Raw genomic sequence first — 27,777 nt, 5'->3', positions numbered from 1 at the left:
CTCCTCACCTCTCCGGTCAGGTCTGTGTTTTATTATTAGAGATAAGAGTGATGTCATGTGACCTCCCAGAATCCTCCTCACCTCTCCGGTCAGCTCTGTGTATTATTAATAGAGATAAGAGTGATGTCATGTGACCTCCCAGAATCCTCCTCACCTCTCCGGTCAGCTCTGTGTTTTATTAATAGAGAGAAGAGTGATGTCATGTGACCTCCCAGAATCCTCCTCACCTCTCCGGTCAGGTCTGTGTTTTATTAATAGAGAGAAGAGTGATGTCATGTGACCTCCCAGAATCCTCCTCACCTCTCCGGTCAGGTCTGTGTTTTATTAATAGAGATAATAGTGAAGTCATGTGACCTCCCAGAATCCTCCTCACCTCTCCGGTCAGGTCTGTGTATTATTAATAGAGATAAGAGTGATGTCATGTGACCTCCCAGAATCCTCCTCACCTCTCCGGTCAGGTCTGTGTTTTATTATTAGAGATAAGAGTGATGTCATGTGACCTCCCAGAATCCTCCTCACCTCTCCGGTCAGCTCTGTGTATTATTAATAGAGATAAGAGTGATGTCATGTGACCTCCCAGAATCCTCCTCACCTCTCCGGTCAGCTCTGTGTTTTATTAATAGAGATAAGAGGAATGTCATGTGACCTCCCAGAATCCTCCTCACCTCTCCGGTCAGGTCTGTGTTTTATTAATAGAGATAAGAGTGATGTCATGTGACCTCCCAGAATCCTCGTCACCTCTCCGGTCAGGTCTGTGTTTTATTAATAGAGATAAGAGTGATGTCATGTGACCTCCCAGAATCCTCCTCACCTCTCCAGTCAGCAGGTAGATGATTTCTAGGGTTAGGTTTAAAATTTTCTGAGTCATGTGACTCAAGTCTTTGTCCATTGTTTCGGTCAAGTAATCCATAGAGATCTAAGAAAAAAAAAAATCAATAGAAATAAATTTGATTAGGACGCATTTCATTTGTAAACCTCCTAACCCATATTTTCTATCCAAAGTGTTTTCTTTTCTCAAGGATCCTTGTGTTAATGTGTCGTAATTCTGGTCCAAAAATTGAAATGTTCTATTTACTATGGGATACATATATCATATATGCCAGGGGTCTCCAAACTTTCTAAGTAAAGGGCCAGTTTACTGTCCTTCAGGCTTTAGGGGGGCCGAACTGTGCCCAGTGAGAGTAGAAAATGCCCCGGGATCAGTGCCCCATCATTGGTTTTAATGAGGGAAATAGTGACCTATTGTTGATATCAATTAGGAGAATAGTACTCCATTGATGGTGTCAGTAGCAGTAGGGGCAATGGTGCCCCGTCACTGGTGACAGTTGGTGGAATATTGCCCCAAGGGCCAGATAAAGGCAAGCAAAGGGCCACATCCGGCCCCCGGGCCGCAGTTTGGAGACCACTGATATATGCCAGGGGTCTCCAAACTTTTTAAACAAAGGGCCAGTTTACTGTGTTCCAGGCTTTAGGGGGGCCGGACTGTGACTATTGTGGGTAAAAAAAAATCCCAGCATTAGTCTAAGTAAACACTTTAGGCTTTAGCAGAAAGAATAGTGCCCCATGGTTGGTATCAATAGGAGGAATAGTGCCCCATGGTTGGTGTCAATAGGAAGAATATTGCCCTGTGGTTGGTATCAATGGCAGGCATAGTGCCCCATAGTTGTTATCAATGGGAGGCATAGTACCCAATAGTTATCAATGGCAGGCATAGTACACCATGGCTGGCATCAATGGGAGGAATATTGCCCCGTGGTTGGTGTGAATGGCAGGCGGAGTGCCCTATGGTTTGTATCAATGGGAAGAATATTGCCCAATGGTTGGCATCACTGGCACGAATAGTGCTCAATGGTTGGTATCAATAGGAGAAATAGTGCCCCATCAACAATTTCAGTGCGAGGAATAGTGTCCCATCATTGGGTCTTAGCAGGAGAAACAGTGTCTCATCAATTGTGTCAGTGGGAGAAATGGTGCCTCATCATTGGTGTCAGTTGGAACAATAATGTCCCAAGGGCCAGATAGAGGCAAGGAAAGGGCCACATCTGGCCCCTGGGCCGCCGTTTGGAGACCACTGATATATGCTATGTATTAAAACACAGAAATATTGATTTTACTAGTTTTTCATGGTCGATGGCAGAACTTTGTAAATGTTTCAATAGTTGGGTAGGGGAGGCTTCCCTTGGACTTCAGCTCTTCCGTGAGAATTCCAAGCCGTTCCCAGACCAGCTGGAAGAAATAAACCCTTCGAAATGATATCAGTTTTGCCGTTTCAGCTAAAGGAGACATCTATATTAGATGCCTAAATGGCCTTAAGTGGCACTTTGATCCATGGGGGTGGCAGATGTATTTAGAGATGTTCTCAGACTAGATTCCTTACCTTATCCAAGGAAGCATGCCCAGAAACCCTGCGGAGGAACCTCGCTTAGTTCCTAAGCCATTACTCCAAGCTCATGGCAATACTTAAGGGTTGGGAGACCAATCTTCGCGAGCTCAGGATTTCTTGAAGTGAGCAGCTTTCAACCTAAACACAAGAATGCTTTACTATTTGTTCATGGTCAACGGCAGAACTTTGTTAATGTTTTAGTAGTTGGGTGGGGTAGGCTTCTCTTTTCCAACTGAGGACTTCAGCTTTTTATGGAGAATTCCGAGGTGTTCCCAGACCAGCTGGGAGAAATAAACCCTTCAAAATGAAATCAGTTTGCCTATTTCAGATAAAGGAGACATCTATATAAGATGCCTAAATGGCCTCGAGTGGCACTTTGATCCATGGGGGTGGCAGATGTATTTAGAGATGTTCTCAGACTGGATTCCTCACCTTATCAATCCAAGAAACCCTATGGAGAAACCTTGCTTAAAGTGGTTGTAAACCCACTATTTGGACTTTTACCTACAGGTAAGCCTATAATAAGGCTTACCTGTAGGTAAGGAGAATATCTCCTAAACATGTACGGTTTAGGAGATATTCCCCCCGCAATGCGGGCGGCGCATGCGCAGGGGGGAATCCACGGCTGAAGGACCCGCATCCGCCGGACCCTGCCGCTTTTAAATCTCCCGCGCGCACGCGCGGGAGTGACGTCATCGCCGCTCCAGCCAATCACAGCGCTGGAGCGGCGATACCCGGAAGACACGCCGGAGCAAGATGACATCCTGCTCGGCGTGGACCAGGTAAGTGGTACACACCTCGTTCCGAGGTAAGTATTTCATAATAGGCTAGTATGCGGTGCATACTAGCCTATTATGCCTTTTGCATTGCAGGTTTGGGGGAAAAAAAAAAAAGTTTATGCGGTTTACAACCGCTTTAAAGGGGTTGTAAAGGTTCATTTTTTATTTTCTAATATGGTTCCTTTAAGCTAGTGCATTGTTGGTTCACTTACCTTTTCCTTAGATTTCCCTTCTAATAGGTAGATTCACAAAGAGTTAGGCCGACTTATCAGTAGATAAGCCGACCTAACTCAGAATCTACGCCGACTTATGTTTAAGCGTATGCTCAAACAGAGATACGCTTAAACATATCTAAGATACGACGGCTTGCACCGTCCAATCTTAGATTGCAATATTTCAGATGGCCGCTAGGTGGCGCTTCCATTGCGGTCGGCGTAGAATATGTAAATGAGTTGAGTTGTCCTGGAATGAGGGTGCCCGGGACAGACCTGCAAAGTGGCAATCCGGGGACACGTGGTCATCCTAGGGAGGACACGCCCAGGGATTGAGGTCACTCGCTTACTGCACGGGAGGCATTGGGCTGCCTGAGGGAGACACGCGCTCTGCTGAATGACGTCAGTTCTGGCTGCTGACGTACATCCTGGGGGAGACCCGAAAAATTAAAAAAACGAGGTAATCCAGGCTGGAGATCGCGCGCGGGGGGTGAATCGAGATCCCGATTAATCATGCAGCTCTACTTAGGGGGTTCGGAGGTTCTGGTGAATGCTGGGAAGTTAAACCTCCCGACAGTTCCTTCTATCTCTCTGGGACTGCAATGGTGAGATCTCTGCGTTTCTTACGGGATCCAAACACGGGCTGCCCCCATTATAAGGGACTTCCACCATTCCCTCTGGATTTTTCACTCGTTCTCCCTTATTATTTATAGGTAGATTCAGGTAGAGTTAGGCCGGCTTATCAGTAGATAAGCCGGCCTAACTCAGAATCGACGCCGCCGTATGTTTAAGCGTATGCTCAAACAGAGATACGCTTAAACATATCTAAGATACGACGGCTTGCGCCGTCCTATCTTAGATTGCAATTTTTCAGATGGCCGCTAGGTGGCGCTTCCATTGCGGCCGGCGTAGAATATGTAAATGAGTTTGTACGCCGATTCACGAACGTACGCCCGGCCGCCGCAGTCGATTTACGCCGTTTCCGTAAGGCCTTTACAGGCCTAAAGTTATTCCACCTATGAGGTGGAATAACAATGTTAAAGTATGGCCGCCGTTCCCGCCGCGAGGTTCCAATTTATTTACGTTGTTTGCGTAAGTCGTCCGCGAGTCGGGAGTTACGTCGTTTACGTCCGCGTCGAAATCAATAGGCCCGTACGGCGTACTTAGCCGCAATGCGCACTGGGAAATTTAGGCGCCCGGCGCATGCGCAGTAGCCGAAAGACGTCAAAAACGTGAGGTCAAGCCTCATTGCCATTAAACACGCCCCCCCTCCAACCCATTTGAATTAGGCGCCCTTACGCCCGCCGCATTTACACTACGCCGCCCTAAGTAAGGAGGTAAGGGCTTTGAGAATACAGTACTTGCCTCTCTTACTTAAGGCGGCGTAGTGTAAACACGCTAGGCTACGCCGCCGCAAATTAGCGCGCCCCTACCTGAATCTACCTATTAGTATGTAAGAGGAGGAGGAGCAACATTCAAAACTCCCAGGCGGAGAAGAACAAGGTTGGGGATTATTGCTGTTGGAGAAGATATGGAATTTCACGCTACGGGGGTGGCTCAGCTAACCGCGCATCATCTGTACCACCATGCTCCTCCCACGACTGAATTTAGATTTTTGGGTGGAGCAACCATTTAAAGGGAACTTAATAAAGGTCGTCTTATTTTAGCTTAGTTACTTCTACGGTAATATCTAAAAAATGATCACTCGTCGGACATGCATCGTAGCTTTCTTTTGTTCTAAGCGTCAGCATTCAGAAAAGAAGGCGTTGCGTCGGGCGTTCGACCAGTCCTGACAATTAAGAACGATTGACGCAACAAAATGCTTACAGGAACGTGCTTAGTAGCCATCGCTGGAAATGAGGAAAGCTGTCCAACTCTGTGATACCCTGACACCCAGAGTAAAAGGTTTCAGCAGCCTAAATTCTGCCCCTGGCTGTGTCATGTGACCTGCCATCTGACCCCCATGGTCTCCACCTCCTCCTGCATTGGGTCTCTCGGTCCCAGAGCACCAGCGTCTGCTCCACCTGTGAAATAAGCGGCTACAGATGTGAAATGAGAAGCTATATTAAATAACATTACCTGCCGCCAGTAACAAATATGTCTTCTGCTCTACTTCCTGTCTCACCCGGAACTTCCTGTCCCGGCGTCACGCCTCACTTCCGGCCTCTGCGTTCCACTTGCTCTTACTCGTTTGCGTTCCACACGCTTTTTTTCTTGTGGTCACCACCGGAACTGACAGTCGTTACTATCTTCAATACAGTAATATAAAAGAACAAATGTTCTGCCTTTATTTATAAAGCACCAACATATATCGTAGAGCTGTACATTGACTTTAACCACTTCCAGCCCATGCCATCTGCCATTTCTATTCTATTCTACATGTAAAAATCATAATTTTTGATTTTCCCCCCAAAATTACTCAGAACTCCCCACTTGTCAGCCTAATTTTTTATTGCCCCCCACTTACCAGCCTAATTTTTTATTGTCCCCACTTGCCAGCTTCATTTGTTATTGCCCCCCCACTTGCCAGCCTCATTTTTTATTGCCCCCCACTTTTCAGCCTCATTTTCTATTGCCCCCACTTGTCAGCTTCATTTTTTATTGCCCCCACTTGCCAGCTTCATTTTCTATTGCCCCCACTTGTCAGACTCATTTTTTATTGCCCCCCACTTGTCAGCCTCATTTTTTATTGCCTCCCACTTGCCAGTTTTATTTTGTATTGCCCCCCACTTGTCAGCCTTTATTTTTTATTGCCCCCAACTTGTCAGCCTCATTTTTTATTGCCCCCACTTGCCAGCTTCATTTTTTATTGCCCCCCACTTGTCAGCCTCATTTTTATTGCCCCCACTTGCCAGCTTCATTTTTATTGCCCCCCACTTGCCAGCATCATTTTTTTTTGCCCCCACTTGTCAGCCTCATTTTTTATTTCCCCCCACTTGCTAGCTTTATTTTTTATTGCCCCCCACTTCTCAGCCTCATTTTTTATTGCCCCCCACTTTGTCAGCCTCATTTATGACTGTACTGTCCCCAGCCCCAGTGCCCCGACTTGTCACCTGACCTCCTCCAATCAGATTCCACTTGCTCACCTTCTAATCTGGTCTGGTCTGGTCTGGTGTGGTGGGCGGTTGAGTGCCAGTCTTTGTTCCCTGGTCCAGGCTGGGGGAGGGGGGGGGCAGGGCTCAGGCAGTCGGGCCTCGGGCAGGAGGAGGAGAAGTTGGGCAATGCGCTGTGGGAGGCGGGACGGGCAGCCGAGCCAGCACTGCAGAATGCCGCCGCCCGCCGGGAGGTCACTGAAGCCTGGAGGAGTCAGGAGGAGAGAAGGTGGGTGGACTCGGAGCGCAGGGCAGCACTGGGTAAAGGCCTTGCTCCTCTCGGCCTCACTCTGAGACTCTGTGAATGTGATGGCACTGGTTGCTAGACGCCAGGCGGGGCGGCCCTAGCAACCAGTTTGGCAATTGTCTGTTAGGTTGGCCACGTGTGCCTCATTTCATTCCGGGACACTGTATTGTCCCGGAATGAAGGTGCCCGGGACACGGGACACAAATGCGAATTGCGTGACAATCCCGGGCAATCCGGGACACGTGGGACACAATTCCATCCCACTGTTCAGATATTAATGAGATTATTAATTATATGAATTACATATTTAATAAATATATATTCATTATACAAATGATAGTAATGATATAATAATGAATATTCAACACTGGCCCCTCCCACAATACTAATAACGTGATCTGAGAGTCATTAATATTCATGAGCTCTCAGTCCCCTCCCCACTCCTGAATATTAATGACCTTATAATCCCTGGTCATTATTTATTACTTGGCCCCTCCCCCCAAATACCGCCCCCTTTATAAATATTATTATTATTTATAATAAGATTCTGCCAGTCCCAGAATAAATATTAATGACCTTAATCCAGCCAAATCCCACCCCCTTGTTCCCTTGTTTTACTCCTCCCACCTCCTGAATTATAAAGCAGGTATTATTCATTAGCAGACCCTTCCGGAAACATGGAGCCTCATGAATATTAATGAGCTGCCTGTCACGTGCTCGCCCCGTTTGTTCTCACCTCGGCTGACCCGAGCAGTGCTGAATCCTTTCCAGCCGCCCAACTTCCGGCCAGCCTGCGTTCCACACGCCGGAAGCCGCTCTGCTTCACTTCCGCTCCCGCGTCGGCCATGTTGGTCAAGGGCAAAAATCCGGAAGCGGCAGAAAATCGGCGCTCTGGCAGCGTGTGTGCTGGTAGCCGCCCCCGGGGGTGGGAAAATAAAAGGTACACAGGCAGGAGAGCTGGCAGGTGAGTTTTCTGACCTATATGATGAGGGGTGAGGGTCCATTAATGGGCAAAAGGGTTTCCGCAGGCTGTCAATGGGGTTGTGTGACTAACTTTGCTATGACAGGAAGGCGGTATATAAAACTTAGGAATGCGACTGTAGCCTGTGCTGACAGAGGGACGCTGAAGCGGAGACGTACCCAAGTTTAAAAATCGAAATGCGACCGTCTACGTTCTGGTGTTTGTAAGATTTCGCTATCGAGAGGCTCCGTGACGTTTCGCCAGATTGTTGTTCTCCGCGACAACCCCAGATCTTCCAGAGACAGAGGAACGCAGTGAGCAGTGGTGTGCGCTTTTATTGGCACGGTTGTAAATTTCCACCGCAAACGCACACCGTCTGGACGACGGCCACCTCAAACCGTGATGGGTCACAGACCTGACCGGAGAGGTGAGGAGGATTCTGGGAGGTCACATGACATCACTCTTATCTCTATTAATAAAACACAGACCTGACCGGAGAGGTGAGGAGGATTCTGGGAGGTCACATGACATCACTCTTATCTCTAATAATAAAACACAGACCTGACCGGAGAGGTGAGGAGGATTCTGGGAGGTCACATGACATCACTCTTATCTCTAATAATAAAACACAGACCTGACCGGAGAGGTGAGGAGGATTCTGGGAGGTCACATGACATCACTCTTATCTCTATTCATAAAACACAGAGCTGACCGGAGAGGTGCGGAGGTTCACCCTAAAAAACATCTATATACCATTACATCCAGCATTCTTCCGACATCTACTTTTTTTTTTTTTTTTTTGCCGTACATACCGTTTTATCGTTATTTTCCCCCCGTTTCCGGGTTCTGGCTCCCGCGGGAGTGGGCGTTCCTATTGAGAGGTTAGATGATTGACGTCTGGTGAAAAACTTCCCTTGGCGCATAAGACGCGTCACCAGTTTTCCGTAAAATAGCCGACCTGCGAGTCGGCTCTATACGGCGCCCGCCGTGTAGAGCTGACTGCGCAGGCGCCGTATAGAGCCGACTAGCAGGTCGGCTAATTACGGAAAACTGGTGACACGCCTTATGCGCCAATGGAAGTTTTTCACCAGAAGTCAATCATCTAACCCAGGGTTTGACAAATTTGCTTGGAATCTAGGAGCCAGCTAAAAAAGTTAGGAGCTAGAAAACGCGCCCCGTCCCGACGAGCTCGCGCGCAGAAGCGTACACATACGTGAGCAGCGCCCGCATATGTAAACGGTGTTCAAACCACACATGTGAGGTATCGCCGCGATTGGTAGAGCGAGAGCAATAATTCTAGCCCTAGACCTCCTCTGTAACTCAAAACATGCAACCTGTAGAATTTTTTAAACGTCACCTATGAAGATTTTAAAGGGTAAAAAAGTTTGTCGGCATTCCACGAGCGGACGCAATTTTGAAGCGTGACATGTTGGGTATGAATTTACTCGGCGTAACATTATCTTTCATAATATTAAAAAAAATGGGGATAACTTTACTGTTGTCTTATTTTTTAATTAAAAAAAGTGTAATTTTTTCCCAAAAAAGTGCGCTTGTAAGACCGCTGCGCAAATACGGCGTGACAGAAAGTATTGCAACGATCGCCATTTTATTCTCTAGGGTGTTAGGATAAAAAATATATATAATGTTTGGGGGTTCTAATTAGAGGGAAGAAGATGGCAGTGAAAATAGTGAAAAATGACATTAGAATTGCTGTTTAACTTGTAATGCTTAACTTGTAATACCAACGGCCACCACCAGATGGCGCCAGCTCACACATCTGGTGGTAATAACTTGTAATACCAACGGCTCACCACCAGATGGCGCCAGCTCACCTTCCAAGCCAAGTCGCCAGGACACTATTTCTAGTCGCCATGGCGACCTGACGCCCGGGATTTGTCGAGCCCTGATCTAACCTTCTCAATAGGAACGCCCACTCCCGCGGGAGCCAGAACCCGGAAGCCGGGGGGAAAATAACGATAAAACGGTATGTACGGCAAAAAAAAAACAGCATACTGTAGATGTCGGAAGTATGCTGGATGTAATGGTATATAATTGTTTTAGGGTGAACCTCCGCTTTATCCATCGGTTAAAAAAAAGGCAACTCGTTTTAAAATTAACCGATGGATTCCTAACCGATAGGACAAAACCGATCGTTAGTAGGCACGACCATCGGTTTAAAAATCCACGCATGCTCAGAATCAAGTCGACGCATGCTTTGAAGCATTGAACTTCATTTTTTTTCAGCAAGTCATTGGCCCGGATTCAGGTAGATTTGCCCCTTTCTTGCGGAGGCGCAGGGCAACGTAAATTGCGTGTGCGCTGTGTAAATTTGCCCTGCGTAAGGGCGCCTAATGTAAATGATCCCCTAGGGGGCGGGAATCATTTAAATTAGGCGCGCTCCCGCGCCGAGCGCATGCTCCGTCGGAAAAATTCCCCGACGTGCATTGCGGCAAATGACGTCGCAAGGACGTCATTTGCTTCAAAGTGAACGTGAATGGCGTCCAGCGCCATTCACGAATCACTTACTCAAATTACGTAAAAATCGAACGTCGCAACGCGGGAACGTCGGGCAGCCTTACACTAAACACGCCGTACGGAAACAACGTAAATTGCGTACGCAGGGCTCGCGCAACATTGTGAATCGGTGTTAGTATGCAATTTGCATACTATACACTGAGCACAATGGGAGCGTCCCCTAGCGGTCATCGCAAGAATGCAGCCTAAAATCTGCATGGCATAAGAGCCTTATGCCACGCAGATTTTAGGCTGCAGTCGGCGTTACTGAATCAGGAGCATTCGTAACGCCGGCGCAAGCAAGCAATTGCGCTGCGTAACTATGGTTACGCAGGCGCAATTGCTCTCTGAATCCGGGCCATTGTGTTTAACGTCACCGCGTTCTGACACGATCGTTTTTTTTAACCGATGGTGTGTAGGCGCGACGGACCATCAGTCAGCTTCATCGGTTAACCTATGACAACTGTCCATCGGTCCGTACGCGGCATCGTGTGTACGCGGCATCAGTCTGGTCCAATAATACAAGAGATTTGGAAAGCATGGTGGGGAAGAGTGACTGATCCTGACAGTTGTATAACTAAACTTTAAATTGCTTCTCCTCCACAGATTTATCAAGGGAACTCTTGCGGGAAGACGGAGATCCCGAAGTCCGGCGCTTCCACCTCTATGAGAGAGTAGGCACCCCGGTATGTCTACGTCAACAGGTCATAAGCAACCTCCATTTACACATGTGGGTGGTAAGCGGCTCCCCCGGCCTGAGAGGTCTCCACGCATGGACAAAAGCCAAAATAGACCCGCAAAGAAAGAACCCCTCCCACGTGGTCATCCCTCACCAAGTGATCTTTTGGCCTCTACTGGTGAGAAGAAAAAGGCACCAGATATTGCGAAGGAAGAATCAAACTCAAGCGAAGAAGAGTATTTCCCACAAAGTGACTCTTCTTTTACCATGGATGGTGAGCACGATATATCGACTTTCATCAAACGGGAACCTCTTTCGAGCGACAGTGAACATTCCTTGTCCATGGATGATACAGAAAGCCTGTCAATCATCATAAAGGAAGACCCTTCCTCCAGCGAGGAAGACTCCTCACCCTCGGACAGTGCCACTTCAAGGCACCGCACAAAAGCGACGTCCGTGAACATTGCAGAGAAGCCCCATTCAACAGATGAGGGACAATTGTCTGACAATGCCATAGATCAATCACAAATTTTAATAGTTCAGATTAAGGATGAGTCCCTTTTAAACGAGGGAGCAAATGTTACCAGAAGCGGACCCATTGAGCGTATTCCGCGGCCACCGAACCACGCTGCGGGCAGGCTGAAGAGGTTGGGGGGTTACGCTGCAGAGGAGATGACCGTCATCTGCCCCATCTGTGGAAAGAGCTTCAGCAACAGCCGGAAGTTTGTGAAGCACCAGAGGGCTCACACGGCAGAGAAGCGCTTTGCTTGCAAGGAGTGCGGGAAGGCATTTGCCAGCAACTCCACCCTAATTAAGCACCAGCGGGTCCACACGAGGGAAAAGCCGCACCCGTGTTTGGAGTGTGGGAAGTACTTTTCCAGCAAGCCCAGCCTGCGAGAGCACAAGAAGCGCCACACGGGTGACAAGCCGTTCGCCTGCGACCAGTGCGGGAAGTGTTTCGTCAAGAAGTCCCACCTCACGGTCCACGAACGGAGCCATACCGGGGAGCGCCCATTCTCTTGCCCGGAGTGCGGCAGGGGCTTTCCTACCAGCTCCAGCCTCCGTGCCCACCAGAGCGTCCACACCAAGGACACACCATTCACGTGTTTAGTGTGTGGCAAGGAGCTGAAGAGCCAGGCCAACCTAATCTACCACCAGAGGATCCACACAGGGGAGAAGCCCAACACCTGCCCGGAGTGTGGGGAATCATTCATTAGCGGGCCCCAGCTTCTCGTCCACCTGAGAAGCCACACTGGGGAAAAGACCTACACTTGCCAAGACTGCGGGAAGGACTTTGTCAGTCAGTCCCACCTTGACCGCCACCAGAGAACTCACACGGGCGATAAGCCTTATGGCTGCCCAGAGTGCGGCAAGTGCTTCCCCAGTAAATCCCACCTGGACATACACCGTCGTATTCACGCAGGTGAAAAGCCATACACCTGCCCCGACTGTGGCAAAGGCTTCATCACCAACTCGCACATGGTTATCCACCGGCGCATCCACACAGGCGAGAAACCCTACTCCTGCTCGGTCTGTGGGAAATGTTTCAGTGGGGCCTCCAACCTTATCAAGCATGAACAGATACATGGGGGGGAGAAGGCCTACACCTGCTCAGAGTGCGGGAAGTGCTTCCTAAGGAAAGATGCCCTGTTCAAGCATGTACAGACCCACCGGAAGACCATAACGTAAATGGGACCCTTTGACTGTGTTTTGTTCACCGTTCATCCTCTGAGGCTACAGATTTTGCCAATATAAAGGACTGTCCTAGTGCTAGATCCCTGTAAGAGAGTGGTTCCTCTTATGTACAGAATGGGACGGGGAGGAGTCTTGGCTTATAGAGGTGTCAGCTAGATATCCTAAAGTCTAGCTTACTTACCAACACCCTAGATCAGGGGTCTCCAAACTTTCTAAACATAGGGCCAGTTTACTGTCCTTCAGACTTTAGGGGGCCGGACTGTGGACAGTGGGAGTAGAAAATGCCCCAGCATCAGGGGGGGGGGGGGGGTAAAAATCCCTCAGGCTTGCTGGTCAGTAGGAGTAAAATAAATTATATAGGGCCATATTCTCAAATAATTTACGCTGGCGTATCAGCAGATACGCCAACGTAAGTCCGATCCTATGTTTAAGTGTATTTTCAAACTGAGATACACTTAAACATGCCTAAGATACGACGGCCTGCGCCGTTGTATCTTAGGCTGCAATATTTACGCTGACCGCTATGTGGCGGTCAGCGTAGAATATGCAAATGTCTAGTCACGCCGATTCTCTAACGTACGATTGCCCGCCGTAGTGTTTTAACGTCGTTTCCGTAAGCGATACGCGGCGTAAAGATAAAGATGCCCCCTAGGTGGCATACTCAATGTTAAGTATGGCCGTCGATCCCGCGTCGAAATTTTAAAATTTAACGTTGTTTGCGTAAGTCGTCCGTGAATGGCGCTGGACGCCATTTACGTTACAGTCAAAACAAATGACGTCCGTGAGACGTCATTTAGCGCAATGCACGTCGGGTAATTTACCCGACGGAGCATGCGCATTACGATCGGCGCGGGAGCGCGCCTAATTTAAATGATCCACGCCCCCTACCAGGATCATTTGAATTAGGAGGGCTTGCGCGGGTGGACTTTACGCGACGCCGCCGCAAGTTTACAGGTAAGTGGTTTGGGAATCAGGCACTTGCCACTTAAACTTGCGGCGGCGTAACGTAAAGGACATACGTCCCGCCGCCTCAGATCTTTAAGAATCTGGCCCATAGTGCCTACGGCAAATAGAAAGAGGAATAATACCCTATCATTGGTGTCAGTGGGAGGAATAGTGCCCCATCATTGGTATCAGGGAGAAGAATAATTCTCCTTCATTGGTTTCAGTGGGAGAAATAGTGCACCTCCATTGGTGCCAGTGGAATAGTGCCCCATCGTTGATGTCAGTTGAATGAACAGTGAAAGACAGGGGGCGCTACAAATAGTGGATAATTAGACAATCATAAAATACAAATTAATAATAATGATAGTGTCCAACATAAGCAAACAGTGAATGACCCCCACTTAGGAGGTTTCAAAATTTAAATAAAATAAATATTGTGCAAAAAAAGTCTATTCAAAAAGTGCTGTTGATAAACTTGTGCTCGAAGAAAAATTCCAATCCACTAATAGAAGTTTCCACCTCCACCAAAAATGGAACAAATGTGCTCAAGGATGGCACCTTACCACAAGATGTTGACCTATTTAATTAAAAAGAGGTCAATAACGGCATATGGCATAAGCCATGGTTTCCATGCGCGGCTCTTAATCACTTGGTTCCACCAGACTCCATACACATAAAGTAAGCCAGAAGAAAGAGAAAACCGCCATAGGGTAATAACGTTTTTAAATAAAATATATAAAATCAGACAGCGACAAGTGGCCCCTTACTTTTGTTGGTGCCTTTCCCCGGCACTGAGGGTAGTCGGCGTTGCATATTTAGTGGAGAGACGGTTTCCACGCTGAGGAAGCCCGCAGAGTGGCGTGCGTTCCACCTCTCGGATCCAGAGAGCCAGCGGGACCGGAAGTACGTTAAACTTGCGTGACCAGGCGCCTCGACGTACGTTTCGTGTTACCACGTCGTCGGGAAGGAATAGTGTTACATTGCTGATGTGAGTGGGAGGAATAGTACCTCATCATTGGTATCAGTGGGAGAAATAGTGCCCCATCATTGGTATTAGAGGAAGGAATAGTGTTCTATTGCAGGTGGCAGTGGGAGGAATAGTACCCCATCATTGGTGTCAGTGAAAGAAATTATGCTCCACTGGTGGTGTCAATGGCAGGAATGGGGCCTTATTATTGGTGCCAGTGGGAAGAACAGTCCCCCAAGGGCCATATAAAAGCAAACAAAGGGCCACAGTTTGGAGACGACTGCCCTAGATGATGCATCTTACCAATATCTGGTGAGCAACCAGATGATGGGCTAGGCTACAGTAGGGGGTTGAGGGGACAGCATGGGACATTTTTGGCCATAGCCAAGTCACAATCTCCTTTAAGTGGACCCGGACTTTAAGTAGGCACCTGCTTTTACTATGGACATCGTCTTAACAGAATATAGGTTTTCAGTAGACGTGAAATCCTCCAGGCCAGGCAGATTTCCTTTCTTAATAGGATCGTCCACTTTAATACAAGATATGTAAACCATCTGGTACTGTGCAGCAGATAGTAGTCTCACCCTACAGCCGAGACATATAGAAGAACCTTAACCTCTTCTCTACCTGTGGAAATAATTCCGGACGGCTTCACTTCCAAAAATCCTTTTATTGAAGCTTCATATGACGAGTGGTTGACAGATGGGGCAGGGGACAAAGAGGTAGATGCGTTAGGCGCAAATGTCAGCGCTTAGTCAATGACTAAGCGCTGACATTTGCGCGAAACGCGTCTATCTCCTTGTCCCCTGCTTCATCTGTAATGACTAAGCGCTGACACAGAGGCGTTGCTAGGGGGGTGCGGTCCGCACTGGGTGACACCATCCCGTTTTTTTTTAGCTAACATGCCCAGCCTGCCCTGTGCAATCCCAGCCTGCCCTGTACCACCCTAGCCTGCTCTGTACCACCCCAGCCTGCCCTGTGCCACCACAGCCTGCCCTGTACCACCCCAAACTTTCCCATGCCACCCCAACTTGCCCTGTGCCACCCTAACTTGCCCTGTACCACCCCAATCTGCCCTATGCCACCATAACTTGCCCTATACCACCCCAACCTGCCCAATGCCACCCTAACTTGCCCTGTACCACCCCAACCTTTCCAATGCCATCCCAACTTGCCCTATGCCACCCTAACTTGCACTATACCACCCCAACCTGCCCTGTACCATCCTAACTTGCCCTATACCACCCCAACCTGCCCTATGCAACCCTAACTTGCCCTATACCACCCCAAACTACCCTATATCACCCCAACATGCCCTATACCACCTTAACCTGTCCTATACCACCCCACTACACCAACCTGCCACTATATACTACCCTAACCTGCCACTATACTGCCCTGTACTATCATTTACAGGGGCTGGTTTGGGGTGCGCCCCGTGCCCGTGCGCTGCCTGCTTGGTGCTGGGCAGCCTAGACAGAGGAGGGGTGACACCATGTTTTACCGCACCGGGTGACACCAACCCTAGTGACGCCACTGCGCTGACATTTGCGCAAAACCCGTCTACCTCTTTGTCCCCTGCTCCATCTGTCAACCACTCGTCATATGAAGCTTCAATAAAAGGATTTTTGGAAGTGCAGCCATCCGGAATTCTTTCTTCACGTTACACAGCATGCGAGCTGGGCTAGCACCTGAATAGTGTGTGTGTGGGGAATAACCAGAGACTCACTCACCCGGAGCAGCTTTTCTTGTCTCTTCTCTACCTGTGTTTATGGAGGGGTAAATGAATAATGGGGGGCACCCCCTGTATTGTGTCCAGTTGCATGTGGTAGTCTCCTTGGACCAATATGTTTCTCCGCTGGTCAAAATTCCCTTTACGTCCAACACCATTTTACTCATTGTTTAGGCATACCCAATAAAGCAACCAGTATTAAAAGGTAAGTTCACCTTTTTAGGCAAAATTTGCCATTTCTAATGTCTTTTCTGACCAAGCCATCCCAATGTGCTGATCTCTCACTTACCAAGTCCATGGTTAGCTTTCAATCTTCACCGCTCAGTTCAAAATTGTAAAAAAACGCACGCAGTACGGGCACTGTATTTTGAAAAAATTACTCGGTTTGCGAGTGTTGTCTCGCAAGACGAGCAGGATTCAGGCCAAAGTGGTGTGCAGTACCGTGTTTGGCCTAAAGTGGGGGGGGCTCCGGCGCTGTTCGGAAATACTACATCCCCGAGCCTTTCCAAGGTTTGCAGAGGTAAGCCGCTCTGACCTCAGGCTTTTCCAGCTGTTGCGGGAGGCTGTGCGGCGCCACCCCAGCCTCTGGCCGCATGCGTCATTGCGGAACAAATTATTTTCATTGACTTCAATGGCGAAACTCGCTTTGATATGCGAGTATTTTGGATTACGAGCATTCTCCTGGAAACAGATTATGCTCGTAATCCGAGGTTCCACTGTACTTCTAACACTCCCCTCCCTTCAGACTGATGTCCAAAGGTGCCCCCTGTGCTCCGTCATCCAGAGCGGGGGCACTCTATTACAGGAGGTGTGTTACTGGCCAGATCACCAGGTGAAAACAGAGAGGAAAGAGCCTAGAGAAGGAAAACGAATGCAACCTCCACATCTAATGATTGGTAAGCAGCACTATATTACATTATTGGGTTTAATACCACTTTCCGTAGTCAAAGTAATAGGACACACTCTTTAACCACTTAAGCCCCGGACCAATATGCTGCTAAATGCCCAAAGGCGTTTTTACAATTCGGCACTGCGTCGCTTTAACAGACAATTGCGCGCTCGTGCGACGTGGCTCCCAAACAAAATTGGCGTCCTTCTTTTTTCCCCACAAATAGAGCTTTCTTTTGGTGGTATTTGATCACCTCTGCGGTTTTTATTTTTTGCGCTATAAACAAAAATAGAGCGATAATTTTGAAAAAAATGCTATATCTTTTACTTTTTGCTATAATAAATATCCCCCAAAAACATATATAAAAAATGTTTTTTTCCTCAGTTTGGGCCGATACGTATTCTTCTACCTATTTTTGGTAAAAAAAATCGCAATAAGCGTTTATCGGTTGGTTTGCGCAAAATTTATAGCATTTACAAAATAGGGGATAGTTTTATTGCATTTTTATTAATTATTTTTTTTTTACTACTATTGGCGGCGATCAGCAATTTTTTCGTGACTGTGACATTATGGCGGACACTTCGGACAATTTTGACACATTTTTGGGACCATTGTCATTTTCACAGCAAAAAATGCATTTAAATTGCATTGTTTATTGTGAAAATGACAGTTGCAGTTTGGGAGTTAACCACAGGGGGCGCTGTAGGAGTTAGGGTTCACCTAGTGTGTGTTTACAACTGTAGGGGGGTGTGGCTGTAGGTCTGACGTCATCGATCGGGTCTCCCTATAAAAGGGATCACTCGATCGATGCGCCGCCACAGTGAAGCACGGGGAAGCCGTGTTTACATACGGCTCTCCCCGTTCTTCAGCTCCGGGGAGCGATCTAGACGGAGCGGCTAGAAACGAATAGCCACGCCGTCATCCCGGATCGCTCCCCGCGGGAATCCGACCGCCGCTTGTAGCGTGGGGGGGTCCCGATCGGACCCCCCACCCGCTAGAAGGCAAGGACGTACCTGTACGCCCATTTGCCTGTACGTGCCATTCTGTGGACGTACATATACATGCGGCGGTCGGGAAGTGGTTAAAAAGACACCTCTGTATTTGTTATTGAGACATTCCATTTAATTGCTCTTTAGCTCTCCTTTTTATGGGGCTTCCATGTCTAGAAGACGTCACTTCCCCTTTAGGTGTCACTGAACCCCAAATCGAGGATTGTCATTAGGCACCAGAGATCCTGTCTAACTTTTACAGGCTTGATTGTTTTGAATTTAATAAATGCTACTGATATTTTTTAATATATCTTAATAAGTTCTCCTCTCTGAACACTTCTTGGTGTGTTGTATTGTGAAATTTTAAAAAAGAGAACCAGTGGTGTCAGCAGTGGTCGGGGCCTCGTCGTACAATGACCCCACACAGTCTATCCAGTGGTCATCCCCTTCAAGGGTCACAGATGAAAAGACGTGTCGAGTGGGTATATTCCATTCTGCGGTGGTAGGAACTGACTCGTGACTACCTTAGGCTTTTGACCCTGGAACCTCAAGGTTGGGTTGCAGGGTCAGGTACTATTGCTATAGAGAGAACTTGTGGCATATTTTTTTTCATTTGAAGCTCCTGGGTGTGGTGTTTTATCCAAAACCCCAACAAAACAAGTGAACTGAAATTACAGCACACGAAAAAGTGCATGGAGGGTACAAAATGACCAATCCTTCAAAGAGAAAGGGCCTTCAACCCTGAATCTCCCAGAGCATGAGACTCCTGACGGAGGCGAGGTACATCATATGGTCTACCTGGGTCGAAGACAAGTGGACCCCACTCGTTAGGGATCAGCCAAAGCCAGTCCACCAAATACTTGGTAAGGGGCTCTACCGAAGAGAGAGCCCTCTAGATGGGGAGAGGCAAAAGACTCGAAGGCCATAGAACCTCCCCAGATGATCTGCACCCTCCGTCTCTGTTCAAGACTTCTGACAGCAGCAAGGTACACAATGGTCTACCTAGGCCGAAGCCAGGTGGACCTCACTCCTTAGGGACCAGCCAAAGCCAGTCCACCAAATACTTGGTAAGGGGCTCTACCGAAGAGAGAGCCCTCTAGATAGGGAGAGGCAAAAGACTCGAAGGCCATAGAACCTCCCCAGATGATCTGCACCCTTTGTCTCTGTTCAAGACTCCTGGCAGCAGCAAGGTACACAATGGTCTACCTAGGCCGAAGCCAGGTGGACCTCACTCCTTAGGGACCAGCCAAAGCCAGTCCACCAAGGATTTAGTCCTGAAGAGAGACCCCTCCGGATGGGGAGAGGCAAAATACCAGAAGGCTACAGAGCCCCCCCCCCTTCGATATCAGGGCAGGCCCCCCAATGATCTGCACCCTCAGTCTCTGTTCAAGACTCCTGACAGTGTCTAGTCACCATGGTCTACCTAGGCCGAAGCCAGTTGGACTCCACTTGTTGGGGACCAGCTAAACCTGGTCCACCAAGGACTTGCTATTGGGGCTTTCCCGGAAGGAGAGCCCTGCAGATGGGGGCGAGGCAAAGGATCCAAGGGCCATAGAACCACCCTCCTTCTCTGTACAAAACTCCTTTTTCTATTGAAAAGCCTGCGGCGTGCAAAAAACAACCCAAAAATTCCACCCGGTGCAGAAAAAATGTGCGCACACAGAAAGAGTGAAACACAAAAACGTGCAACGGGTGCTACGTCAAACGGTCCTCCTCACGAAGGACAAAACTCCTGACAGCGGCAAGGTACACCATGGTCTACCTAGGCTGAAGCCAGGTGGACTCCACTTATTAGAAACCAGCTGAAGCCAGTCAACCAAGGACTTGGTGAGGGGCTCTCCCAAAGAGACACCCCTCCAGATGGGGAGAGGCAAAAGACACGAAGGCCACAGAACCTCCCCCCGACATCAGGGCAGGCACCCTGATGAACTGCACCCTTTGTCTCTGTTCAAGACTCCTGACAGTGACATGGTACACCATGGTCTACCTAGGCCGAAGCCAGTTGGACTTTAATTTAACATCATATTTTTTGTTTTAGCCTTCTAGATTGGAAAAAAATATTTCTGATAAAAAAGATGATGTGCCTTTCATGTTCAACGTGTTTTTAATTTTAGCGGTTTAAAAAAAACGCTTAAAAGGGAATTTCACACGCATTCGAAAAGTGTGGGGGCCCTTTTGTGGGCGGGGCTTAGCACAAATGATGGCAGATGCCTGCTTACTTCGATGAGCCTGGTTTTGCAAGCCTTGGATGACTACCAGCTTTGTGTAGGCCTCACCAGACCCTGGACAATTAACTGGTGAGGTCTATACAAAGCTGAGGATCATCTAAGGCTTGTGGGAAAGCTTATGGATGCCACTCAAAGCCATCATCCCAACATGGCTCCGTTGACTCACATTAAAGGCGAGTCCCTGGACTGAGAAGAGCCAGTCCCGGCTCAGTGTACACATGTAGAGAAAGCAAGAAGGAAGTGCTGTACACCAGAGAAACAGCCAGTGTGTATAAAGAGATCAAAACAGCTTCAGACAGGCTCCTCCCAGGTCACGTAGACCAACGTGTTTCAACCCACCCACAGTGCTTCGTCATGACGAAACGCGTCAGTCCATGGCCTGTTAGGAGCCTGGCGAAAGCCATTTTGATTCCTTTATACACTTAAGCCTCGTACACACAACCGGTTTTCCCATTTGGAAAACTGCCATTAAAGCTTTTGGCTGGGAAAACCGGCCGTGTGTATGCTCCATCGCAGTTTTCCCGACAGGAAAACTGCAGGAAAAATAGAACCAGCTCTCTTTTTTCCTGCCGGTCTTCCCGGCATTTTTTTTTTGGGGAAACTACGATGGAGCATACACACGGCCGGAATTCCCGACCAAAGCCCTCATGGCAGTTTTCCTGTCGGGAAGCCCGGTCGTGTGTAGAGGGAAAAATTACCGAGCAGGTTCTCGGTTTTCCCGGCTGGCTTTTTACCGCCAGGAATCCTGTACGTGTGTACGGGGCTTTAGGCTTTTTTCTCTGATGTGCGGCACTTTCTTCTTGCTTTCTCTACATCTTTTATATGTAGCTTATCAGATTTAATTCACATCACAAAAATTGTTTTAGCTTTCTAGATTGAAAAAATAAAATATTCCTGATAAAAATGACATGACTCAGATGCCTTACAGAGGCCTGGCCCCAACAGCCACCAGGGCTCTGTATATATAGGGGTCTGTTTATAAAAAAAAATGCCCTGTGATGTCTCAAGCATTCCCTCAGCTGTCATGAGTAATCTAGCATTTTGCTTAATATATGTATTTCTAATGACCGTCAGCTCCATCTAGTGGCCATAATACTTTTTTTTTCTGAAACACCTCAATTTGGAAAATGCGATATTACAGCCACTAGATGGAGCTGACGATCATAGGAAAGTTGCAGCTGCTGCATTCTTCAGAGGGAAAGTGGCACAGCAGGTGTGCAGACCTGGGAACGCCCAAAATCCCACCTAGGAGTGAGAGTTTGCTTGTCTTTCAGATACGTAGGCAGACATTTGATACAACATAGCCCACATTCACATTGCATGCCTCCTGTTTATTCTGAGATGACAGCCACAGCTCATAGATGACAAAAACAGACAGACAAGGGGTGTAAAATAAAATTATATTTCACAGAATGGTTTTGGTCTCCACATTTGTAGTGAAGCTGTATACTTCAGGGATAACACCTCTCAATCAACCAAATACACAGATGGAGCAAATACAGGAAGTGTAACAACCTCCCAGTCCGCTCCTCCCATACTGTGCTAGACAACGGCATAAAGAGGTTGAAACCAATTACCAGTCCTGTCTGTTTTGCAGACTCTGTGTCACTGCCCTGCCTCTTACCTGCTTTTTTGGACTACTAGTAATCATGCACCTGATGACGTCAGTCGGTGACGAAACATGTAGGGCAGGACCAGTGTCGTCATCATGCCGGAGACTTTCAATGTGCTTTTCTCTGTAGACATGCGAGTTTAATCGCTGTATTTTAAAGTTACTGCACTATGGAGGCTGTTCTATGTTCTTATGACGTTTGATCCCACTGTAACTTAGGCGAAGTGATCCGAGTGTGTGTGTGTGGCGGTTATTGTGGACATCTTGGTGGATCCCCTTAAGAGAACAGCCCATTTCTGAGTTCTTCATCTGTGGATGGGCCCCACATGTTGCTGGATTACCCACCGTAGGCAGGATAGGTGAAGCCCTCTGCTATGTTTTGTATGTAAATTGTGCTCCAAGTCTTTTTCATAATAAATCTTCCTGATCCCCTACACACCAGGTGAAATTATTATTATACAGGATTTATATAGCGCCAACAATTTGCGCAAAAGCTTTACAATATGAGGGCAGACAGTACAGTTACAATACAATACAGGAGGAATCAGAGGGCCCTGCTCGTTGGAGCTTACAATCTAGGTCAGTGATGGAGAACCTTGGCACACCAGATGTTTTGGAACTACGTTTCCCATGATGCTTAACTACACTGCAGAGTACATGAGCATCATGGGAAATGTAGTTCCAAAACATCTGGTGTGCCGAGGTTCGCCATCACTGATCTAGGAGATCAGGCGGACCGTAAAGCTGGCCCAAATTCACACTTTATCCACCTAAGGACCGCCTCCTGCACATATACGTCGGCAGAATGGCACAAGCACGTACAGGTACGTCCTCTTTAAGTGCCCAGACGTGGGGCGCGGGCAGCTCCGTGACCGCGGGACCCGCGGACCTGATCGCCGCTGGAGTCCCGCGATCGATCCCCGGAGCTAAAGAACTAGGAGAGCCGTGTGTAAACACAGCTTCCCCGTTCTTCACTGTGGCGCTGTCAGTGATCGTGTGTTCCCTTTTATAGGGATACACAATCAATGACGTCACACCTACAGCCACACCCCCCTACAGTTAGAAACACAAATGAGGTCACACTTAACTCCCAAACTGCAATTGTCATTTTCACAGTAAACAATGCATTTTTTGCTGTGAAAATGACAATGGTCCCAAAAATGTGTCAAAATTGTCCGAAGTGTCCGCCATAATGTCACAGTCACGAAAAAAATCGCTGATCGCCGCCATTAGTAGTAAAAAAATAATAATTAATAAAAATGCAATAAAACTATCCCCTATTTTGTAAACGCTATAAATTTTGTGCAAACCAATCGATAAACGCTTATTTTTTTACCAAAAATAGGTAGAAGAATACGTATCGGCCTAAATCGAGGAAACATTTTTTTTTTTATATATATTTTTTTGGGGGATATTTATTATAGTAAAAAATATTGCATTTTTTTCAAAATTTACGCTCTACTTTTGTTTATAGCGCAAAAAATAAAAACCACAGGGGGATCAAATACCACCAAAAGAAAGCTCTATTTGTGGGGAAAAAAGGACATCAATTTTGTTTGGGAGCCACGTCGCACGAACGCGCAATTGTCAGTTAAAGCGACGCAGTGCCGAATCGCAAAAAGCGGCCTGGTCATTTGGCAGCCAAATGGTCCGGGGGTGAAGTGGAAGTTTACATCCAATATAGTCAACTTATATGGGGGAACTTGAAGAACATGGAGTCATGCTCAGCAGTGAAAAATGTCAGAAAAGTGACACCTTGAGCCCAGCTGTAGAATATCATGGGCTAGTTTCAGAAAGATAAGCGTATCTTTCTGCGGGCGTAACGTATCTCAGATACGTTACCCCGCCGTAAATTAGGGCGCAAGTTCCGTATTCAGAAAGAACTTGCGCCCTAAGTTACGGCGGCGTAACGTATGTGGGCCGGCGTTAGCCCGCCTAATTCAAATAGGGATGATGTGGGCGTGTTTTATTTAAATGAATGGTGACCCCGCGCATTTCGTGAAAGAATCCCAGTGCGCATGCTCGAAATTACGCCGCAAATCGTCATTGCTTTCGACGTGAACATAAATTACGTCCAGCCCTATTCGCGAACTACTTACGCAAACAGCGTAAAATTTTCAAAATTCGACGCCGGAACGACGTCCATACTTAACATAGGATACGCCTCATATAGCAGGGGTAACTTTACGCCGGAAAAAGCCTAACATAAACAACGTAAAAAATTGCGCCGGGCGGTCGTACGTTTCTGAATCGGCGTAACTACCTAATTTGCATATTCCTTGCGGAAATTTACGGAAGCGCCACCTAGCGGCCAGCGTAAATATGCAGCCTAAGATACGACGGTGTAAGACACTTACGCCAGTCGGATCTTAGGGAAATCTATGCGTAACTGATTCTATGAATCAGTGGCATAGATACGACGCCGCAACTCAGAGATACGACGGCGTATCTGGAGATACGCCGTCGTATCTTGTACCTGAATCTAGCCCCATGTCTGTAGGGCCCTGAATTGTCTATCTCATCTAGAAGCCAGCATGGAATTTTACGAACAAGTGCTTCCACCGTAAACTGCAGAGTGCGAGTGTGCCTTCAAGCTGTAGAGTCCTTTCTAGGGAACGCATGGTGGCTCCTCCACATCGCTCCCCCGCGTAGCTCGTTTCACGTGAGCCTTTAAGGACATTTGACTGGAAAAGCATTTTCCACACTTGCTGCAGGCATAGGGCTTCTCCCCCGAGTGGACTCTCTGGTGGCGCACCAGGTCCGAGTTGCTGACAAAACGTTTGTCGCATTCGGAGCAGGTGAAGGGCTTCTCCCTCGTTCCAGAGTGGACTGTCTGGTGCCGAATCAGGTTGGATTTACTGATGAACCTGCGGCCACAGTCGGAACAGGAATACGGTCGTTCTCCCGTGTGAGTCCTCATGTGGCGCACCAGGTCGGAGTTAATAGAAAAGCTCTTCTCACACTGGGAGCAGGTGTAGGGTTTCTCTCCCGTGTGGACCCGGTTGTGCTTGACCAAGTTGGACTTGGTGCTGAAGGACCTGCCGCACTCGGAGCAGGAATAAGGCCTCTCGCCAGTGTGGCTCCGCTGGTGCATATCGATCTCAAACTTGCTGATGAAGCACTTCCCGCACTCGGAGCAGGAGAAGGGCTTCTCTCCCGAGTGAATGCGCTGGTGCTTGAGCAAGCCAGACTTGTTAAAGAAACTTTTGCCGCACTCGGTGCAAGAGTTCACTTTGACCCCGGTGTGGAGGCGAATGTGTTTATTGAGGCTTTTGGTGCTGCTGTAATGCTTCCCGCACTCTAGGCAAGGATACGGCTTCTCCGCCATTCGACTCTGCTCTCCGATAGCGGACACCACAAAATCCACGTGCGACAGGTGACCTGCCACCATCTCTGTTGGTGTATCTGCATGATCACTACTTTCCCATGATTCCTCCTTAATTGTGGCTATGTAATCCGAGCTGGTGGAAAGGTCACATGGTTGGAGATGTCCGTCGGTTGACCGCGTTTCGTCTTTCACGTCAAGTGTCTCTTGTGTTGGTTCTGGATTATCAGTGCCTAGGAGATCGCCTTCTTCCTCTTTAATTTTGACCAATATATGTTGTTTAGGATCTACAAAGGTGGAAACATCAGAAGAAGATCGATGTGGTTCTGTAGATGAGGCCGACGCTTTTTTAAAAGGCAAATGCATAGGACGAGTAGCACCGATTGGTTTGGAGAAGTTAGCACGTGGTTGATATTCTTCACGTAACTTTGACCTCTCACTGGCCTTCTCTGGATAAAGGGACATGCATTGTTCCTCTGATAAGGTGGATCTGGTGGTCTGGGAGCTGACAGTGATACCACGATTGTCCTTCATATGACCCGGTGAGGGAGAGATGGGAGAGGTGTATCCACCAGTTAACAAATCTGTTGGGGAAAAAAAAAAAAATGATGCTGAGGGAATGTAAGTACACAGTTAAAAATGAATGTACAGTGGAACCTCGGATTGCGAGTAACGCGGTTAACGTGCGTTTCGCAATATGAGCACTGTATTTAAAAAAATCCTAATTCGGTTTGCGAGTGTTGTCTCGAAAATACGAGCAGGATTCAGGCCAAAGCGGCGTGCAGTACCGCGTTTGGCCTGAGGTGGGGGGGAGGCGCCAGAGCCGAGCAAAGCCGAACGGCGCCGTTCAGAAATGCACAGAAAGGTCCAAGGACAGCTCGGCTGACCTCGGGAATGGAGTCTTTCCGAGGTTTGCCCATGGTGTCCTCTGGCCTTTCCGAGGCTCTCTGGCGCCCCACCCCCACCTCTGGCCGAATGCGGTATTGCATGCCATTGAAGTCAATGCGGAACAAATTATTTTCGTTTCCATTGACTTCAATGGGGAAACTCGTTTTGATATGCGAGTACTTTGGATTACAAGCATTCTTCTGGAACGGATTATGCTCGTAATCCGAGGTTCCACTGTATCAGAGAAGGAAATTAAGATTGTTTCTAAAGAAGCTCTCAGCATGGCCTACCAACAAAGTGAAGAGAAGAAACCATTGGAGGGGCACTCTAATTCGAGGGTTAATGTCACCACTGAAATAAGACATCATTTAAAAATAAGGGTGTAAATGGAGGCATGAAAGGCCGAGAAGACCACCTTGCTTATCTAATCACTTATCTTACCCAGGAGTGTGATGGAATGAAGGTTCTTCATGGAGACCTCCCTCCTCAGATCCCTCTGACCAAGAGAATCTCGATCCTGCAAGAGAAAACAGTGACATCCTGACACCTTATAGGAACCTGACACACACAATGATACCGTCACCATCCAGACACACCCCTTGTCTGTTACTGGATAATGTCCCAGAATTCCCGGCACCGCTCACCTCTCCTGTCAGCAGAGCAATGATCTTCTGGGTGACTTCTAGGATCTTCTTGTCAATGTTACTCTCTGGTGACAATGAGGGAGATGGAGGCTCCATGGTGGGGCTCTGCTTTCTGCTCAATTCTTTGATGAAAGTCTTCTTTACCACTACATAGTCCTGTGAAATAAGAGGGACAGTCATATATATCCATTTACAGGAAAACATTCCCAGAATCCTCCTCACCTCTCCGGTCAGCTCTGTGTTTTATTAATAGAGATACGAGTGATGTCATGTGACCTCCCAGAACCCTCCTCACCTCTCCGATCAGGTCTGTGTTTTATTTATAGATAAGAGTGATGTCATGTGACCTCCCAGAATCCTCCTCACCTCTCCGGTCAGGTCTGTGTTTTATTTATAGATAAGAGTGATGTCATGTGACCTCCCAGAATCCTCCTCACCTCTCCGGTCAGGACTGTGTTTTATTAATAGAGATAAGAGTGATGTCATGTGACCTCCCAGAATCCTCCTCACCTCTCCGGTCAGCTCTGTGTTTTATTAATAGAGATAAGAGAGATGTCATGTGACCTCCCAGAATCCACCTCACCTCTCCGGTCAGCTCTGCGTTGTATTAATAGAGATAAGAGTGATGTCATGTGACTCCCAGAATCCTCCTCACCTCTGCGGTCAGGTCTGTGTTTTATTAATAGAGATAAGAGTGATGTCATGTGACCTCCCAGAATCCTCCTCACCTCTCCAGTCAGCTCTGTGTTTTATTAATAGAGATAAGAGTGATGTCATGTGACCTCCCAGAATCCTCCTCACCTCTCCGGTCAGCAAGTAGATGATCTCCAGGGTGAGGTGTAATACCCTCTCCACTCGGTTTCTTCTGTCCTCGTCCATCCTCGGGGACACGGTCACATGCTCAGCGGAGGTCTTGCTCTGCCATCATCACCTTTGCCACCATGGTTTGGCCTGATCTTGGAACAAAGAACACGTCAGGCGAGTAGACAACCTCTA

The 27,777-nt window shown here is 47.8% G+C and overlaps 2 protein-coding genes across 2 annotated transcripts in view; one reads left to right on the top strand and one right to left on the bottom strand.

Moving 5' to 3' along the window:
• Window positions 1-7,577: 7,577 nt before the first annotated feature.
• On the top strand, window positions 7,578-12,847 carry LOC120909374 (zinc finger protein OZF-like). The gene is made up of 2 exons (XM_040321130.1): window positions 7,578-7,677; window positions 10,795-12,847. Exon 2 carries the CDS (start codon window positions 10,877-10,879, stop codon window positions 12,554-12,556), a length of 1,680 nt encoding a protein of 559 aa, XP_040177064.1. The 5' UTR covers window positions 7,578-7,677; window positions 10,795-10,876; the 3' UTR covers window positions 12,557-12,847.
• An 11,507-nt stretch (window positions 12,848-24,354) lies between these two features.
• LOC120910492 (zinc finger protein 571-like) overlaps window positions 24,355-27,777 on the bottom strand; it is a 29,174-nt gene continuing 25,751 nt past the window's right edge. The window contains exons 7-10 of the mRNA XM_040322248.1: window positions 27,583-27,699; window positions 26,782-26,937; window positions 26,579-26,654; window positions 24,355-25,833 (exon numbers count right to left, since the gene is read on the bottom strand). Coding sequence (XP_040178182.1) covers window positions 24,533-25,833; window positions 26,579-26,654; window positions 26,782-26,937; window positions 27,583-27,699 — 1,650 coding nt within the window. The 3' untranslated portion in view covers window positions 24,355-24,532. The remainder of the gene's footprint in view (window positions 25,834-26,578; window positions 26,655-26,781; window positions 26,938-27,582; window positions 27,700-27,777) is intronic.

The sequence above is a fragment of the Rana temporaria genome, chromosome 8 (assembly GCF_905171775.1).
Source record: "Rana temporaria chromosome 8, aRanTem1.1, whole genome shotgun sequence".
In the NCBI taxonomy this organism is placed as follows: domain Eukaryota; kingdom Metazoa; phylum Chordata; class Amphibia; order Anura; family Ranidae; genus Rana; species Rana temporaria.
The sequence above is the reverse complement of the archived record's forward strand: the minus strand, read 5'-3'. Positions and strand labels throughout refer to the sequence as shown.